This window comes from Falco punctatus, assembly GCF_963210335.1.
Source record: "Falco punctatus genome assembly, chromosome: 8".
Lineage (NCBI taxonomy): Eukaryota > Metazoa > Chordata > Aves > Falconiformes > Falconidae > Falco > Falco punctatus.
The window spans coordinates 64257144-64277665 of record NC_137588.1 but is presented as its reverse complement, the minus strand read 5'-3'; the positions used below and the strand labels follow the sequence as shown (position 1 = coordinate 64277665).

At 52.5% G+C, this 20522-nt stretch overlaps 1 protein-coding gene across 3 annotated transcripts in view; it reads right to left on the bottom strand.

Moving 5' to 3' along the window:
• PPP2R2B (protein phosphatase 2 regulatory subunit Bbeta) overlaps window positions 1–20522 on the bottom strand; it is a 101787-nt gene that overhangs the window by 61339 nt on the left and 19926 nt on the right. Inside the window, exon 1 of one of the 3 annotated variants that reach the window (XM_080400645.1) lies at window positions 7362–7548. The exons of the other annotated variants lie outside the window; for them this stretch is intronic. Within the exon in view, the coding sequence (XP_080256771.1) occupies window positions 7362–7431 (70 nt within the window). The 5' untranslated portion in view covers window positions 7432–7548. Of the gene's footprint in view, window positions 1–7361; window positions 7549–20522 lie in introns of those variants that run through there. 3 annotated transcript variants of the gene reach the window in all.

Genomic DNA, 20522 nt, shown 5'->3' with positions numbered 1-20522 from the left:
CCCACTCCAGCCCCGTGGTGGCAGGCGCCTGCATGGCACTGCCTGGCGTGCACCCTGCGGTACCCGAGCTCCGTGCTGGCCCCGACTGCAACTGGGGCTTTGTGCCTGCTCAGCACATCGGCATAAGCGATTCCAGCTCCCGGTTGCAGCCGCACAGCCGAGATCGGGAGGAGTGGGGAGGAAGCAGCTGCTATTTTTAACCTGCTTGATCAGCATCCTGCCACATCAACACACCTCGGCTCTGCTATGTGTGCGTGGCTCTGCGGGCCTCACCTCTGCGCGAGCCAGCACACCTCACACAGCGGTTACCGGAGTCCCCAGTCCACACCAGTGGCACTTCCAGCAACCCCAGCAGCTGGGACTTACATTCTCAAAGGATCTCTTCCACAACCTTTATTCCCACAGCTGACCACCACCGAGCCCGCTGGCAGGGCTGTGCCTCTGCCCTGACTCCCAGAGTTTAGGGCAGCTGATGATGACCTGGTCTGCCATGGCGTTTACCATTAAGCTCTGCTGCTTACTGACTTCCCAGGATCTTGCCAGCACTTTGGGGAGGAGTTGTTAGGGGTCTAGCAGAGCCCTGCAGAGTCTTGTTCACACAAGTGACCCACCACAAGAACCCTGCCCAGGAGCAAGGCTATACTGGATCAAACCCAGAACACATTCAGCCCAGTATCCCATCTCCAGCAAACAGGAGATGCACACAAGCAGGGCAACCACTAACGTGTTTGCACTTAAATTCTCCCACCCTCTAACAACGCCCAGCTCGGGGGTCTCCTGAGGCAGAAGCAGTCCCTCTTGCCTTTAGTAAACCTTGACATCTTTCATGACCTTGTCCAGGCTCCTCTTGCAGATGCTGGAAGATCACAAGGGTCAACTAACCCCTGGGAAAGTTTCCCGAGTGTGCTCCCCTTCACAGAACTGCTGCTCCCCCAGACCTTCAGCAGTTTCCCTGCCAGAGCTCCCTGCGCCTCTGCCCACGTGGCCCAAGGCAGAGCCCTGCCACAACACGCAGCCCCACGCACATGCCAATGGCTGCAGGACAGCACAAACCGCTTTGCATCACCTGCCAGCTTCCTCGCGGCTGCAGCACAAGTGCAGCAAGGTTGCTCTGACCCAGGGAGATCACTCCAACTGCCCAATGAGCCCCTGATGAGACACAGTGGTCTACAAAGACTGGACATCACTGCAGGAGCTGGCTGAGGAGCAAGCAAGGCCAAGGGCAGGCACAAAAGTGAGGTAGGCACAGAGGGGACGGGGCAGAATGGTCATGGGGAACCCTGTTGTGTTACCCCTGGGGCCTCCACCACCACTTCACTGAGTCCCACAGTCCCACTTGGAAACCTGAGGATGGGGCTGTCCTCTGCTGGCACGCTGAGACTCACCATGCGAGCGCCCACCGTGTGCCCCAGGGCTGCAGGCTTGAGGGAAGGACTGGTGGCTGGGTTTTGACCTGATGCAGCTGGTCCCCAGAGCAGACAGACCCCTACAGCAACAGGGACGTGGGCAACGCTGGGCTTTAAGCACAGACCAGCCCACATTGCTGTTGATGCCTGCTGGGAGCAACCTGGCTTTCCCCAGCATCAGAGAGGGAACAGCTCCCGAAACGGTCCTTGACAGAGATGGGGAGGGGGAGATGCTGAGCCCCATCCCCTGCAGATAGGTGCGACCCCGCGGATGCCATCATCACTGACTCACTCTCACGGCCCATCTGCAGGGGGTCAGAGTCGCATCATTACCTGTTCCCGGTCCTCTCAGTAATCCCTAGATTACAGAGTCCCCAGGCGCATCTATTCTCTCATTAATTGGTGGATTTAAGTAACCCCAAGTTGGCTTTTACGCAGTGCACTACGAACAGCTGGGTTACACTGCTCTCCTCCCAGTGATCTCCGGATTAGACAGCAGGCATGTCTGTGCGTCCTTCCGACCCGGCTGGAGCTCAGGCTCAGGGAGAGGAAGGGATCTCTAAACATAGTACATCTATACAAATAAAAAGTGTAAAGGATGGGACTGTGTTTTGTAATCAAAGTACTTAAGTGATGAAACAATAACTTCAAGGAAGTTCCCGGATTAATTAAATCCCAATCCAGATGATCCCCAAACAGCAACTCACAGCATTCACAACAACAAAATACACAAGAGCTCTCACCCTGAACCCAGCACTGGGAGAAAACACCTCACTTTGTGCTTTTCTGGGGACTACACATAGATTTAAAAAAAAAAAAAAAAAAGTCACTGTAGCTGCCACAGAGAGCTCTTAGCAAACTGACCCAGAAAATGAAAAAGCTTTTAGGGACCCAGTACTGCACAACCAAGGCTGTAGGTTAGGTGCAGCCCCTGGCTTTTTCTGAAACTCTGCCTGTGTAAGGACAAGTCAGGAATGTGCTCCCTGCAGAAAGCCTGGAAGTGTCACCAAAATCGGGAATAAGAAAACTCCTTAACAGCAGCATAGTGTGGAGAAGCAGGCACTCCTTTATTGCAGTGCAATATTTATATACACATTAGGTGCAACAATCCCCCGTGCATCCAGCACTGCAATAAAGGAGTGCCTGATTCTCCACACTGCGCTGGGGTTATTCCCAGTTTTGGTGACAGAAGGGCTGTGGTGCTCTTCAGCCCAGACAAGCAGAGGGAGAGAAGGATGGGAAGGCCCCTGGGGAACAGGTGTGCACCCAGCTACCCAGGGTAAGGTTTTAATTGCACAGATTGCTTCTCTCTCCCCAAAACAGAACAGAAGAGCCTGAACTTGTCCTCTGCTGGACATGGAGACTGCTTACGCATCCCACAGCTCTGGGGTACCCAAAGGCCCTGCTGAGGTGCCAGTGGGCACACTCACGAGGCCACATTCTTGGTGTCAGGGCGGTGGAGGGGGACCGGCGTCGGGCTCCTTCCCATGGCACAGCAGCAAGGCAGGGATAAAGGAAGTATGGGAATGACTGAGAGGGGTAAGTGGGTTACAGCTGGAAGTAACAAGATTAATCTAGGAAAAGGAAATGAAGGCTTAAGGACAGATTTCTCAACAGCGAAATTATTCAGTTTGGGAAACACTCCTCAAGGAGATCAAAAACTCACCGGGGCATCAACCAGTGCCCAGGAAAAGGGGTGTGGGGTACAGCTGAGTGGCCACAGGGTGCCATGGCCTTCCTGCTCTGGGGCTTGGCGAGTCCTCAGGTTCGTGCAGCCCCAGTCTGCTATGCCCCACGCCTGCCAGGCAGACATTGCCTTGGCAGAGCCATTGGGAGACAGGGATGTCCCTCTGCAGGGGGCCGGGATGGCCCCAGGACACGGCTGGCTCCACAGCGGGCTCACACCATGGCTGTGGGATAAGGGTCCTACCAAGGGTCCTCCTCCAACAGCACAACCACCTGGCCATGGGCCACCTCCCCAGGCAGCCCCAGGTGAGGCCACCGCTCCTCCTCCAGGTGTGCTGCTGGGAACTGCAGGTCCCAGGGCAGCACCCACATCACCTACAGCCATCACTGGGCCTGGGGGCATTTGCACATGTACCCCCCGAATGCACACCCTGAAACCTCACACACTCCACCCAGAGACTCTTCCCGGTGCTTGCCACGGGGCAGGGGTGGGAGAGAACCCTCCCGGAGCAGTCCGATGATGCCTGGGGCACAGGGCATCCATCACACCCCGTAAGATTTCCATGCCTGCTGTACCGAACCAGCGGGAAGGGACACGTTTCCATGCCAAAGGGTCACCCAGCCATGTCTATGGCAGGTCCAAACCCTCCACACCAGAGCCCAGGACATCCTGCAGCATCAGGAGAGGGCCGGAACAGAGCTGGAGAGGAGAAGCCCCCTGACCCAGGCACCCGAGGGGAGACATACACAGGGGCTGCACTCCCAGCTGCACTCGTGTGTGGCGTAGGGGCAGTGCCAGGCTGGCCATGGCCGCAGGCCAGCCCTGCTCTCACACCCCCTGTTCCCAGAGAGACCCACCTCCCCCAGGCTGACACGGCGCTCAGCACCCCTCCTCCATCGAAGACCCTGGCCTGCAACAGGGTGTCTACGGACATGAACACCCTCGTTGGTTAGGTGTTGTCCCGCTGGGCTGAGCATGGTGGCCACTGCTCCTGTCCCACCCAAACCGGCTGAGCACACGGGCTTGGCTGTGACTGTTGCCCTCATCAGGGCAGGGAACGCTGAAAGGGGCGTTCATGCCATTCCTCCTCCAACTGTAAGCCAGCAAGAGGACTCAGCAACTTGCCAGGCGGACAGCAATGCTACACAAAAAAGGTGACACACAGCTTGAAGACTTCAGGGGATGGGCGTTTTGGGTCAAGCTACTGGAAATGGGCCAGCTTTGGGGGGAGGGGGGTCCTTCAACATCTTTAGCAAGCCTGTCTAAAAGTGGAAGATACTCAAACGGTTTGTTTGTATTCAAATAGTCTCAATTTGTCCTACTTTTGGCTGGGCGCTCAGCAGAATTGTGAATGAAGACTGATTTATGCAGCAGAACAAACCAAGCATATTTTCTGAACATTTTTCATGCGAGACCTGCCATTCCAGGGCAGTACTGCGAGGTCTGGGTTGGCAAACAACCTGGCTGGCATCACCCTGGCACCAGCGCACCGTGCTGGGGCGAACCCTGCCACATCAGCTCCGGGGATGTGCACTGCATCTCAGCAACTTAATATTCCTTGGCAACTAAAGTGGAATTAGCACAATGGCTGTGTTTCCTTCATTAGCAGTACTTCTGAGCACCACACAAGAACAAGGCATTCAAGTGTGTGCTTTTGAAATACCATCCTCACCCTACATTTGCATAAAAATACCAGACCTATTAAAGTGACAACAACACTTCACTAAACCGAATTACATAACCTGGTTTGTTCCCTCAGTTGACACACCAGAGACACCTTCGTTTCCAAAGCAAGCCTTCACCTTCTGAACACAATTTGGAAGGTTTGTGGGGTTTTTAAACAGAAGACGGGTTACTAGCCACATCATTTTAGGCATATGCTGCTTTCACATGTTGAAAAATTGAAACTGAATTACCTTCCTTGATTTTTTTTCCACAGTAGCATGATCTACCGTTTTGAAGCGCATTCAGCCCTCTTCTAGCAGAACAACCACACGAGGAATCAGAATTCCTAAACAGCACGAGGTGCAGAGAAACTCCCAGCTGATGCGCAGCCATTAAGCACCATCAGGGACCTCCTCCAGGACCACCCCAGCTCCATGAACCTGCTGCACACACACTCCTGGCTATTTCATTCCTATGGAGAGGTTTGCTATAGTTCCCCAGTATGATGCACAAGGCTCTCCTGAAAACACCAGCATACAACTTGGGGAAATTCACCATGGATTACTAGACAGGCTGGATTTTATCACTAAGACCTTGGGTTGGAAAATCCCCAGACCTCCCAGTGTCATGGGATGAAATCACTGCAGGCTCACCCCAGCCCTCCATCCTTCCCGAGCAGGAAAACAGTTCTCAGCAGGTCACAACAGGGCAGCTGCAGTCCCATTTTTGATTTGCTGGCTGCTCCAGCTGCCTTTTATAACACAGCAACGGCAAATTCACCCTTCCCCAGACCACAGCACAAGGAGATGTGAGCTGGATGGCTGGGAAGTGCAGGAGCTTAGCCCCATCCTGGCCACACCACCTTCCTGGAAGCACCGGCTCGCTCCATCCCTCCCAGCAGGCATGTCCCTCCACCGCTGTGCAGCAAACGGGCTGTGGGGAGGCCAGCATGGCCTCGGTGTAGCCACCTGCCACCCAGCCCACAGCACAGGGCACCCCGAAGGGAGTGCAGGGCACGGGCTGCCCCGAGCATCCCCTCCCCTGCTCTGCAGGCTGCCAGCGCCCAGGCACTTCGGTTCAGCTCCACACAAGCTGCGTGAAATTGCGTATGATCATTTTCTGTGGCTCGCCAAGGTACACAAAGCTTTCCATTACTGTATTAAGCCAAAGATTTTCCCGCTAGATGAACCCTCCCTTAGCCATGTGCTGTGGTCATAAAATTCCCAAAGGCTGGTCCTATGTCGGCTTCCTCTAGAGCCTTAGGAGAATAAAACAGTAGAGGAAAGCCTCTTCAGCTCCTAATTAAGCTATTAATAAGCCCGTTCCAGTGTGAGGTCTGGTTTTTGAAGTTTCACGTGAGGGGTCAGTGCTGCTGGGAGGGATGGGGATGGCGGGGGGGGTTGGTTTTGCTTTACAGCAGCTACATTTCCCTCCCAAAGCGAGGGAGCAGAAGATGCCGTGAGGGAGCCGGTGTGAAGCCAACGCTCCCCGGCTGTGGGGAAGGGCAGCAGCGGAGCCGCAGCTCTGGCCCGGTCCCTCCCTCGCCCCCCCGGCGGGGGCCGCCTCCCGTCTCCCGGCGGCGGCGCAATGTGCGGGCCGCGGCGCATCGCCCCAGCCGGGCCGGGCCCGGCCCCCTGGCCCCTCCGCTCCCGGCGCTATGGGAAGTCGCGCTCAGAGCCACCCATACGCTCGGCCGCGGCGATGACATTATCCGTGTCTAACAGTTTTGGCATCTCTTCGCCTCTGCAACACGCAAGTCAGAATACGTATTCCTTCCTGCAGAGGCTTGTAGGAAAATAGCCCCGAGACAACTATTTAATTTCTGTAACAAGAATTGCATTAGCATCCGCCGTGTTTCCTAACCTGACGAACCCAGCTCCGGTGACAGGCTGCCTGCGGAACCCGCTAACGCAGTCATAACCCCGTGAAGCGTATTTTGAAACCCCGGCCGCCCGCATCCCTCCGGCTCCGTGAGCCTGACAGCCCCCGGCAGCGCTCAGCCCTGCCCGGGGGGCTCCGCTCCGGCGGGGAAGGGGCTGGCGGAGGGGCCCGGGCCCCCCCCGCTCCCGCCGGCCGCCCCAGGCGTGGGAGCAGCCCCGCGCCGGGGCGAAGGCGCGGGGGCTGCCCGGGCGGGGAAGGCGGGGCTCAGCCCCGACCCGCTCGGTTGCCCAGGGAGAGGCGCGGGGCTCCGGGGCGGTTCCCGATACCCCGGCTCGGCAGCGGCCGCGGCCCCTGCAGCGCACCGGGGGCCCATCCCGGCTGGCTCCGGCGTGCGAGGGCTCGGAGCCCCGCGAGCCCGGCTCGGGGGAGCGCAGCCCGGCGGGAAGGCGGGGGGAGCCCGGCGGGTCCGGCGCTGCTGAGTCACCGGGGCCGGTGAGCCGCACGGCGCAGCCCGCACGGACCCGCCGGCACCGCCGCTGGTACCCGCCGCCGCGGGGCTGCCCGGCACGGCCCGGCGCGGTGCCCCGGCCCCTGGCTCCAGCGGCGGCCCCGAGGGTCGCGGGGAGCGGCGGGGAGCGGCGGGGGCGGCGGCCGGGGGCCGCGGGGTGGCCCCACCTGCTGCAGGCGGGCCGGGGCCGCCCCCGCCCGCGGGACGCGCTCACCTTCAGTGGCATAGCTGTGGTCTCGCAGGAAACTGCTGCTGATCTTGCGGGTCTCAACGTCCTCCTCCATTGACGGCGGGCTGGCGGGCGCGGGGCTTCAGCAGCCGCAGCCGCGGATCCATCATCCCCCCCGCGCCCTGCTCCGCGGCGGCCGGCCGCGAAATGCGGCGGCGGTGGAGGGGGGGGGGGCGCAGGGGCGGCGGAGCCCGCTGGCTCCTCCCATACGGCACGGCACGGCACGGCTGGGCTGGACTCGGCTCGGCACGCCACGGCACAGCACTGACCGGCGAGGCGAGGCTTGGCACGGCGCGGCGCGGCGCCCATCCTGTCGGGCACGGCGCGTCCCGGGCGGGCGCAGCGCGGCGCTGCCCATGCCTCGGGATGCTCTTGTCCGGGGGACGCTCCTGTCCCGGGGGGAAGCTCCTTCCCGAAGGAGTGCTGCTCCCTGACTTGCCCGCCCCAAACAACACAGCCAGGGTCCAACACGAGGCCCTTTTTTGGCAGAGAAGGACCTACAGCAGGTAGATGCCGGGGTTCCCGGGACAGGGGTGCCGTGGGGGCAGCCGTGCCAGCGGTGGTAAGGAGGCGGGTGCCCACGGGTGCCTTGCCCAGGCTCGGCTCGACCCGCCCCGGCTACGGGAGGGGGCAGGGATGCTCGGTCGTTTGTGGCTGTGAAGGTCAGTGCAGGTGCGGGGGTCGGTGGCAGCGGGGGAAGAGCCACGAGCACAGGGGCTGCGGGAGAAGGGAGCGCTCCTGAGAGCACACCTCTGAAAGGGATGGCTGGATTCTGGACATGTCACCTGGCACACGCTGCCGGCAACAATTGCTCCCTGTGAGCGTTTTCTGTCTTGATACAGGTCAGGAAGAAATACGCCTCTGCACTAACTGAGCCACTGGCAGACACAGAGAAGAAATTCGTGGGGGGCAGGTTCCTCCGACTCCACAGCACAGCTCTGCCACGGCACAGGAGCGTTCTTGATAGCCCAGCGGCACATCAGTGGGGAGCATTATTGTTACTGGGAGCGGAGGGAAAATAAGGAATGCAGAGGGAACGGACAAAGATGCTGGGTAACATTGCAAATACAGTGGTGCACTGCAGCTCAATTTCCCCTCCAAACTGTAGTATCATAATTAGTATCTCATTGAGAAGGTGCAAGATTTTACAGCCTACATTATTGTTCTGCTGAGATCGCACTGCCTCCTTGGGAGCAGCTTTTGTCAGGGGACATATGGTAGATAGCATCTCTGAGCAAGAAGGCTCAAGGACTCCAGTCCATCCGCTATGCACATCTTGTGGATTGGGCACTCCACGCCACCACTGCACTGCTGCATGCCTTTTGGAGGAGCATATGGATCCCCTCAGATGAGAGGGAAGGCTCCTTCTGGCCCATGTCGTGACCTTGTGAGAAAGGTGGATCCCCAGGCTCTCCGCTGCCTGCCTCCCCAGGACACTTTCTGACATGCTGTCACATGGAGGTTGATATAAGGCATTGTTGAAGTGTACCTTGGAGAACTCTGGCACTTACTCATATGCATATATAACTTCAAGGATTTGTCAGTCAGCAACATCACATCACAGGCCACTCATTAATACAGGGATTACTGATGTGACAAGCCAGAAGCATTCATCAGACAGGCATGAGCCTGAAGTCTCCATTCCCAAAGCCCTCACTGAATTATTCTGGAATGTGAGTTCCTTGCAATAATCACCAGCCACATGCCTGAGTTAAGCAAACACACTGTATTTGTGGCTGACACTGCTCTCAGTTGCAGTGTGCAAGATCCACAAGTTAGTCTGAATTTACCCACTGTAGCAAGGCACAGGAGCTGGCCACGGCTTCACGGCAAAGCACAAAGATGCAGTTACCAAAGCTCTCTTGCAGGCCAGAGTCACCACAGTAACGTTATGCTTTAAAAACATTTGCATTGCCGGTAGCTCCTTGTAGACACTACAGTGCAGGGGAGCGGACCCGAACATGGCACAGCAAGACTCAGAACTGCTGCTGGCTGTGGACAAGCCAACTGACACCTCCATGCTTGTAGCCTCCTGACACCAAAGGGAAGGGAAGGGTGCAGACCTCACGCAGGGAAAGGGAGAAATAAGAAGAAAGGAAAAAGGTTAAAACCAACCCAAAACACTACACCCAGGAATGAGATTGCTTCTGTCTACAATGTGCGTTTTCCTGCAGGTGTGCACTTGCATACGTCACGTAAGGCATGGGAGCAATCTATCTTGAACAATCCCAACTCCAGAAAAGTAAAATAAAGACAGAGTTGTAATAAGCAAACGTTACCGTATTGCATCCTGCCTTCAGATCTCAGATGGCAAACCTCAGCCAAAAAGGCAATGCCCGGCTGAGTAACAAGCCTCTGCAATGCTTGTGAATATTATTTAAGAAACATAAAGACAAATCAGCAGCCTCCTTCCCTTTCTTTTCAGCAGGCTCCATCTTCAGTGTATTTCCATTTTAACGGGTGCCAAGTCCTTTTGCCTTTATTAACCAGAAAAATTATTATTCTCATTGTGCATGAATTATAATTATGTATTCATAAGTCCTGCAGAGTTTTTCAATACACCGTATCATTTAAATACATCCACAAGCCACCTGTTTGTTATGCAATGTGCATAGGAGCTGCATCATGAAATCCATTTATTCTCAGCTTTTTAAAATCCAGGAACAAGCCTTTACAGTAACTAAAAGCATTAGCTGTCCTAAGCAGGAATCCATTTGCAGATTAAATTCGCCAAAGGTCAGCTTGTAGCTGTCACTGTTTTCCAAACCCCCAGGTGTCTACCATGTTATATACTTTTGACATCTCTTGAAGAGCCAGGACACTTTCCACTCTGCTGATTTTTGCTTCAATTAGAATAGGTTTAAGAGCCCCTGTGCACAGGTTTCTGTGGGACCTAAGCAGTGTGTTAAGAATAATTGAATCAAACCTCCGATTTTATGCTCAGCACAAAACTTCCTTCACCTCGTTTATTTTACCTTCATGTCCCTGAGCATTAAATATGTTTTCCTATTTACTGGTCTGGGTTAGAACACTAGCTTCATTTTTTTAGCTGTTAAACACAGAATCATAGAATCGTTTAGGTTGGAAAAGGGCTTTAAGATCACCAAGCCCAACCATTAACGCAGCACTGCCAAGCCCACCACTAAACCATGTCCCTAAGCACCACATCTACACATCTTTTAAATGCCCCCAGGGATGGCAAACATTGGTAGATAACAACATTTCTTTTAAACTTCTAAGAATAATTTCTATTGATTAACCAATAACCCAAGGCCATGGGCACACACTGCTAGCCCCGTACTGCCCCTTCATACCGGTGGAACATCATCCTGTTCCAGGGCAGGATGGGGAACCGTTCCCTGGGAGCAGAATGGTTCCCACACTACAGCATCTTCAACTGCTGCTGCCACGTGGAGGAAGATGCCTCTTCGGAGACTTGAGTCACTGAGCAGCTTCTCTGCATGCCATGATCTGTGTTTTATAGGAACGGACTTCTCAGTGCTGCAGATGCTCCCCCAAGGAACCCGGCACATGGTGGGAGCAGGGTGCTGGGGGGAGGCACTAACTATGCCTAGAGGAGATTGCAATGGGGAGAAATATTTAATTGCATGTGTTTGAAAGAAAAATACCATCTTTCTCAACAGTGCACTTTAATGCCTATGTAAATTGATTAGAATTCCTTATAGCTGTTGTGCTAATCATTACTTTGTAAAGTGAAGCAATCCCTTAGACCTTGTTGGCTTTGGAAAGGCCACTGTCACTCTGAAAACACAGCTTACTCCACATTGCTGTTTTCTTGTGTGGGAAAGAAGTTTTCTCCCAAGGAATGCTTGTAGACTTACCGAACTAAGGACAGGAGGCAATCGGTGGCTACCACTATCTGCACTAACCAGGTTTCCGTAACTTCAGTGTATGAGAGCACGCCTTAACCAAAAGCCCATCTCTGTGCGGGACAGGAAACCAGTGTGAGTGTGACACCATTCTGTGGCTGGCACCTCAGTCAGCACCTAATTTTTGATCTCAGTGAAGGTCATGTCATAAAATTACTATTCCTAGAGGGAGAGCACTTAAAGCTCTTGCACAATTACTCTTATCATGTCCAGTTCCCCATACATTTACAAACATGCTCCAAGTCCTTTGGCTTGCAGATTCCAGTAGACACAGCACTTCAAATCTGGGAAGCTAATTAAGCAGCAAAAATGGGGTAATTACACTCCTATTATCCCACATGTAATTGGTGTCAGCCCATCAGGTTGGTGGCTGGCTGGCTGATACTTAAGGGGGGAGCCCAGAGGGAAAGGGCCTGCCCCAGGGCAGAGACCCCTGTGCTGCAGGTGCTGAAAGAGCCACATTACAGGAACCCAGAGCTCCTCATCATCCCCAGCGCTGAACACATCCAGTGCCACAGCCAAGATGTCCCTGGGTTGGCCACATCTGGTGGGAAGCCTTGGCCACTGCTGCAGGGAGCAGCACCTCTAAGCAACCACAGCAGACACTCAGGTGTCCAGCTCCTGCTGAAACCAGAGGTCTGGGTGCTGGTGGCTCCCACCTCTATGCCAGAGCTGAGCCACAAGCCAGGCTTCCCGCCAGAGATGCAAACGTGGGACTGCCTGGGATGTTCAGTGCAGGACTGGCAGCATTCATTGCCTGGCAGTGTGCTGGGAAGAAGTGGTTGCATGTGGTTCTGCCTTCAGGCACAGCCCCGAACCCACAGGCATCACTGAGCCCTCAGTCCCTGCACTCGCCCAGCTGCAGGGCTCAGGCAGCATGTGCCCCCTGCATGAAAACACGCTGTTTCCAGCCATGCAAGGGGAACAGAACCTGGCAGGGCAAGTCCTTGTCTCAGGCACCAGTGGGAAAAGATAAGCGAATCAGGAATTACAGCCTTTCTCTGGAAATGCATTGCCAACAGTAACTGGGTGATTACACCAGTTCAAGCTCCCTGCATGGAGTCTGGAGAAACAGCCTCCTTCAGCAGCCTTTGGGGGCTTCGTCACTCACTCAGTGCCTCTGACCCCGCTCCCAAGCATACCTCAGAGACCCCTGCTTGTCCCTGCCATGCTGGGACCCATGCTGCCCAACACTCCCAAAGCTGCCTCAAAGCAGCACCCAGTCCTGCCCACCAGTGGTTCGCTCCACAGCCAGAGACATGGGCACCAGGTCAGGGACATCTTCCCAGAGGACAACGGACACTCAATTGCTTCACAGCAAGTGGATAAATATTATCCGCGCCATATAGCTGAGCACACAGAGAGGGCAGTGCTGCTTGTTTACAGCCCAGGGAGCCTGGGGAAGGCTCAGGAGGGGCACCAGCTCGCCATGACCAGCAAAGACCATTCCCATGCAGTCATCAAGGGACATGCAGTGCAGGTGAACGTGCTCTGAATGAGCATCCTCCCAGAGAACATGCAGGACCATCCTCTTCACCCACAGACGGAGAGCTCAGCTGTTGCACCATCACTGGAGAATGTCCGTGAGTCTCACCACACATTAACAGACACACTGAGCCCCCTGTACATCCCCCAGCTCGTGCCTTGGAACTGTGCCCCTCTGCTTCTCCTGTAGCACACCAAAAATTGATGTGATTTCACTACACTAAGTCAGTTTGTTTCTCACATTTTCAACTATAAGTCACATAAGAAAGTCGGGGAAGCCGTCACCCATATCTGGGATGAAGTCCCCATAACGAAAACTTTAATTAGCATGACTTCAGGAAGACCAATAAATTACTGAATTAAATCAAGATCAAGAAAATTGAGCAGTCAGGTCACACACAGAGGGCAAGCTGCAGCCGTCTCCTTCACCAGTGCCGGAGAACAAGGGTCAGGACCTCGGGGCAGAAAAGGGAAGAACCAGTTCATCGGATGCAAAGCAGGCAAAGACTTCTGTCTCCCAAAGGTCATATGATAAATTGATCTACTTGGCCTTCAGCCCTGCTATGCACTGTTACTGTTACTGGTACAAGCTGTACATGATTAACAACACACCAGTAACGAGCGCTGCCACACACCCAGCCTGGCTCAGGGAACAGCTGCTCTCCAAGTGCTCTCTCACCTATCTTCAACTAGTCTGACTGACTTCTGCGGCATTTTAGCAGGCCTTACCTCATTTTTACTCTTTTCCTACTAAGCATTTTATGTCAGAGTCTGAAAACAGCCTCCCTTTGCCTATCTACTGCTTTTGCCCTTTCTTTAAGCACCCCCCCCCCCACCAGCACCCATTGCCAGCAGTTGTCACTTGTTTTCTCCTGAGCCAAACCTTTGCTCTCCCTTCACACAAGCCGCAAGAGCCACAAATGAGCTAGTGGGACCTGTTTTTTCAGTGCAACACCAGATGGATTTTGCTCAGGCAGTGTCAGGGTGTCTGTGTGTGACTGTGCACAGCCTGCATGTGCGGTACGGAAGAGCTGTGCCAGCACGGAGCTCCCCGTGTGCTGGCAGGGCCGGGCACTTCCACATCATCAAGTGCAACCATCAGACCTTGGCATCTTTGGTCACAGCAGAACCATTTGGAAGAAGGAACATTCTTGTGCTAAATGACCAGGGTTGCACAATTTGTTCTCTGCTCTCCTGAGAGCAGTGATGACTGATGACCATTGCAATTATCAGGGCTAATAATCAGTAGGAACTCTTCCTGCAAGCTCAGACTGCATGAGACAGAGAGATGTGTGTATGGATCTCTCTCAGGTAGGAAATAACTTTCCTCAGCCATGTTTTTTGATATTTCCTTTGTATTATCCTACCATGTACTTTGGGTACACTGTTTACTGGTACTTTTATCTATATAAAAACTTTATATATATAAGGAAATACTTATCTTACGGATTGCAAAGGTGACATGACAAATCAGGGAGAAATAACAATGGACTACATTGAAATTAGAAAAGAGAGGTGTCTTATTTCTATGTCTCTTAAGCAGCAGACCTGAATTATCTCCTGGCTATTCCTCAACGAGTTGACTCATTTTTCTGCAGTTTGCCACCCTGCCGTTCTCCCAAGAGCGGGGTGATGCCGCCGAGCACTGCAGCAACCCCACCGCCAGTGCTGCGGCTTCCTGGGGCTCCCACTGGACCCACGGGTGCCTTGGAGGCAGTGACTTGCTCGAGCCCAGCACACAGCCAGCAGCCTCAGCAACACGGCTGCTGGGCAGCACATGCTCACGCACGTCCTTCCCCCAGCAGGGCTTCAGGAGGGCAGGGATGAACCCACCACTGAGAAAGGGACTTTCTCAGGCCATCGCTTGTCCAGGTGGATGCTGCTCTATACCCAGAGCCTCTCAAGGTACCAGCACCCACCGCATTCCCTGTACACAGACCTTCCCCTTACCAGACCTTGCCCAAAACCAGCACCAAGGTAAGGGCTCTGATCTTGCCCACATCTGTGACAGCCTGCAGAAACACTCCTGAAGCCAGGCAACGTCCATGGGAAGCGGGTGTCCTGCTCTCTGAGGTCATACTTTAACTGTAGGATCCTCACCCCGGTGCTAAACAGAGCCGGAAAGCAAGGCGAGGGGCAGCCCTCGGTGCTGCGGGCCCAGCACCACACAAAGCCCCGCACCACTCCCAGGAAGCCTCAGGGGACACATCGATACCTTGCAAAGAGCCGGCTGGGCTTTTGCCTCCTTTGCCAGTGGTGCATCCCCGCTGAGGGCTCAGTGGCTCAGCCACACCACTGCAGCCACAGGTGGCTCACAACTGCCGCTGCTGCTGCCGACCCCTCACCCCTCCACCAACACCAGCCTTCTCGTCCCCCGGCACCTCTGCCACTACTGCAAAGCCTGTTTAGACCTTCATGCGGCATTCTCACCTGAGAAACAACATTGTTCTTAAGGCATCAGCACAGGAGTTTAATCTCAAATGCAGCATTTCTAAAGCCAAAACATCTGTTTACCAAATCACTCCTGTAATGCAACAGATACCGTAACTCTGCAACTGCAATGCAAACACGGCGCTTCCAGGAAAAACTTGTTATGCATTATTTCTTCCTTTACCCTGCGGACAACCTAGCCATAACATACTCATTTTCTCTATATTATTACTAAATTATATTATTGCTAAATGCACAGCAGAACACATATGAGACCCCAAAAATGGAATGAGGCACATAATATTTCATGAGGGTCCAAGATGTCAATGTCCTTTAAAGGATACAGAGTGAACTGTTAGTCACATGTTCCTCACATCAGAGATATAATTAGCTTAAATACTTACATAGCAAATAGGATTTGCCATTTCTGAAGATTAAGGCCACATGTTACAGCATCAGTGCATCTAAACTAGTGGAGCACAGTCTATGCTAGGGAGTAAGTTTTTGCTTAAAAACAGCTGCTCTGAGCAGCGCTGCAAATGACACCTTCTGTCGGTGTTGGGGTTTTGTTTGGTCCTTTGGTTTAGTTTTTAACCGGAGCAACCAGCTCCACTGCACTGTGACAACGGGAAGCCAAAACCTGGCTGGAGTCAGTTAGGTACCCAGGTCTGAGACACCACCGCCGCAAGACACCGATGCAGGAGGTCTCCTGGGGACTCGGAGCACTATATATAGAGCATACAGCCCCTGGACATGGCACCCTGTCACACATAAATACTGGCTCCTTGCTCCAAAGTGCTTACAGCCTACTGCAGCGAAATGTGACACAAGGAATAGGGGAGATGCAGGATGACACTGGCACGTTGTTCATGAGATAACCATTATAGGAAGTCTAAGGCTAACTACATCTAGTGAGCACAGAATGGAAAAATAAAGGCAATATTCTGTTTTGTCCATTTCCCTGTTGATTTATTTTCAGTTGGTGCAGAAACTCACCATGTTATTTCCACTATTTCATATAGGGATACAACTCCCCAGATGATTTCTGTGAGGTTAGGTCACCGCATAGGAGGGGAACATGTCAACTCGCACATCCATTTGAGTGGAACTGATACTGTAAAATCATACTGAAGGTCATCTGCTTATCCTCATCTGGCTGCACACCTCAGCCGTGCACACCCCTTTTCATCTGCTGTTCACAAAACTAACGCACACAGGCTGGGCTCTTCCCATCATCTCAGGGACAGGCTGTCGCTGGCGGGTACGCCTGTGTGAGCCGGCTTCCAAAAACTGCTTCTCGTTCATCCCTCTCCTACTTAAAAATTTTGAGTCTCCAAGCCAAAGGCAAAAAAACAGTCCCGTGGAGCAAAGATGGCAATCGCACAATACAGTAATAATGAAAAACCAAACCAAACCAAACCTGTAAAACTATCAACCAACCAACAGACTGCAAACTGTTTACCCATCAGCTGCATGATCAGAAGAAGAAACAAAAAGAGAAACTGGGATCAGTTTGAGTGCAGAAAAAAAGCAAAGTTTGTCACATAATGTATTTCTACCCAGCACTCAGACGCTTCCCCACATATCCTGGGATGAGATACTATTTCTGAGAATGACTGGTTAGCCTTTATTGCTGTTAAATTAGCATTTAATATGCAAAATTTTTTATGGCCCCAAAGGTGGATTTTATTTGAAAGGATGTATGCCGATATGAGTCACCAACACATCTAGGTCATTTTGAATCATATATCCAAAACTGCAATTACTCCACTGTCTTCATTTAATTTGAACATGGACTACATCAAAAAGTAATGAAATCACGTTATAAGTTAAACTAGGGCTGCCCACAGCTTGTAACACAAGCACAGTAAGTTTTACAGCACTGCTAACTTGGCACTGGGATTATTACTCTGTAAAAATCATTCTGCTTGTCCTCAAATGTCATCTAGCAGCAGAAGAGAGAAGAACACCCAGATGCAGCTTGGCCATCCTTGTAAAATGGAAAGCACAAAGGCTAATCAGTCAGACAGGATTAATTCCCCAAAGAAAAGGAAACCGCACGTCTGGCAGAGCAGCAATCTTGACCTGCACCAGGATTAGCTGAAGTTGCGCAAGCATCAGAAGGATGGATGGGGTCTCAAAACCAGGCTGGCAGATAATGTGAAAATGGGTAAGGCAAAATAAAATGCTTGTTGGCTGCAACAGGGAAAGCCGAACAACCGAGAGAAGCCTGTAAGTAGTGATCTACTTGCTGACTGTTCCCTATATTCACAGGGGTTTTGAATTTTTAGTGATACCTCACGCAGCAACAGCCAACGCAGGCAAAGGGCTGCCCCGATAACCATGCTTGGTCCCTAGCTGCCCTGGCAGAAGGACACAGTCTGTTGGCAGTGTATCGCAGTAAAAGCCTGATGTTTGGCCAAGCACTGGAAAACCAGCCCAGCCCCAGGCACGCTTCAGTTAGCACAGAACAGATCTTAAGTGTGAAACTGTTCTGGTATGGGAAAAATCACAAGAAGCCATCACCACACGCTCTGATTCACCCGCCTCTTTGGTACTGCATGGCCCCAGGCAGGGCTGAGCTGCCACAGGGGCTGAAGGGCGAAGAGGGGGGGCGAGCCCCGAGGGGAAGCGTGGGCAGGCGGGTGGCTGCACCCCCCGGGCCGCATGCTGGTGGGGTGATGCTGCACTGCGCTCATGTCATGTCCGCGTTTGCATATTGTCATTATATGATGATATCATGTGTTACACCATCCTATAAAATGAAGCCCTGTAGAAGGGAATCTTTCAGCTTAAATTGTGGTCGTGTTCAAAGCATCTTAGCATTAACGGAGGGTTGGGGGTGTTAACGCTTTTCCTGTTTAACATTTCTTACGTGCATGTGGTCCTACATTCAGCCGGTAATGGTGTCTCTCCATGACTCCGAGCCACAAACAGGGAGCGGCAAATGGCAGCAAATGGAGCGTCTGTGGCTCCAGCCCTGCGGGTAGGCGCTGCCGGCGGCACAGCCCTTCCCTCCCACATCATCCCCATTTCACGCACTCCTAGGAACGCCTGAAATTCAGCACCCAAACTTGACCAGTCACTCCTGGGGCTATGCCCCCTCCTCCACGGGACCTCCCCTCAACGTGGCAGCTTGGGGAGGCGCAGCGCTGGGGCAGGCGCAGGTCCCCAGCCCTAGCAAGGGCCCTGGTACCTGCCAGGCAACACAAGGGGCTGCTCCCTCACAGAATAAAAATAACTCTCCCGCTTTCGGAGTGCCAGCACCAGACAGACCTTGGGGTGCCCTGCCCTGCACTGCCAACCTCTCGCTATTTCCCAGGACAACCAAACTTGTTTTTCCATCCTCCTCTTCAGCCGCTGTGCAGCAACAGCTCCCAGAAACGTCTGCACCCCAGGGTGGGAGTTTTCTCTCCTGTGTGGTACGGAGTCTTCATACTCATACCACATAAGCAGGATAAGCACAGAGAGTGGCTTAGGGCATCAGCCAGGTCCATGCTTTCCTTACAATATGGAGAGACCAGCCTGTAACAAAACACAAAACCAGTCGTGCTACTAGAGAATAATTATGAAGTATAGCTCAGGGGAGGGGGGGGGGAAGGAAAAAAAGAAAAAAAAAGACAGACACCATGGGGAGCCTTAAAAGCACGCACAACTTCTCAAAACACTAACATTGTAAAACTAATATTTATATGTCACTAACATTTACATACAATCTACCTCATGTCATTCAGAAAAACAAACCTGGAAAACTGTTAATTAATAAAAGATATCATGTCTTATTAACGTTCACGTAATAATTACAAAAACCACAAATCCATCTGTTAAGTATTCAGCAAACAAGACAAATGACTGTGTTATGTTAAACAGATTATAAAATGCCTCAGGGAAGGAAATCTAATAGCCCCGACCAAACCATGCATCAAGCAGCAGCCCAGTCTCACGCAGGGGTTACACACGACCATAAGCACATGCATGTGCTCACACACACCTGCCTGGCCCAAAGCCTTATGCTGGACTATGTATAGTAACAATACAAGCAATGAGGTCAGTATGACATTAAGTATAGAAGCCTACATTGAAATGTGACGATTTGATCACTAAGATTTTATTATCCTTTAAAAAATATCTCCTCAAACACCAAGATGAGACTGGAACAATATGCAAAGTAACGTTAAATCCAATTGCCCCCGTCCACATGGGAATCCAGTTACCCTAATCTGATTCAATAAACAAAACTGATTTCATTCTTGTTACGTTTTTGAATGATTTCTGAACACTTAAAGGAAGAAACATTTGTGCATGGAGAGTACTTGATTCATTAGCATGAACATCACCGATCCATCAGTACATTCTCTGGACGTTCAGTGTAGTATTGAGGCATTAAACACTGCACACCCCATTCTTCGGGCAATATATGTGCACAACTGGGTGCCAACTTGTATGCAGTCCTACCATGATTAATCACCTAAAAAAAGTAATCGTGATAACTAAAAATGGCATTTGAACAGTACATCTCACAAGATTATCCTGAGTTCATGCATATTGGTGACCCACTCCACTCTGTAGCAGTATGCACCCGTACTGCTGCGGGAGGATGTCCTGGGATTAAAGACCACAAGGGACCCCCCAAACCAACCGCAGGTGTCAGTGCCTGCAGCCCTGGCCCCCACCAGCTCATCCCAAGCACTTCCCACATTTCATCTCTCTTAGCCCTTCTACTCCAACTTGCCACAACTGACCAAGGAGTCCATCATAATCCTGCTGACAACAGAGTCTAGCTGAGATCTATCCACACACCATCCTACATAACTTCTGCCAACGGGCTATGGTGAAGAGGTTGCAGTGCTCCGTTTTCCTGAGACCCAAATTTACGGGAACAAAATGTCAAGGGTATAACAGCAATGTTCCCCTCATTCCTGCCCCCAAATAGTTTGTGTGAGAAAAATATGGCCATGACATTCTATCAGAAACATTCTCCATGGTCTTCCCAGTCTTACACACATGAAATTTCATCAGTGTGAATTTTATGGCTTTTAAGTTTAGACAACACAGAGAGCGATGCCAAGCACAGCAAACCTGCAATGCCTTTCCTCTCAAGGACAGCTACCCTTGAAAAATGACAAAGCCAGCACAAAAAGCAGAAGGTAAAAGTTTGAGGGCAGCCCAAGCAGTGGAGGATTGTAAATGGACACATCTGCAGGCCAGGCGTTTGCCACGTAGTTGTGTGTGTGCCCACGTTCAGGTCCCCAGAAGAAGACGGAGGGCTATTTGACTCCCAGCGAGAGGAGGATGGGGAAGGCTCAGGAAGCCCCAGGGCCAGGCAGAGGGTCCAGACAGC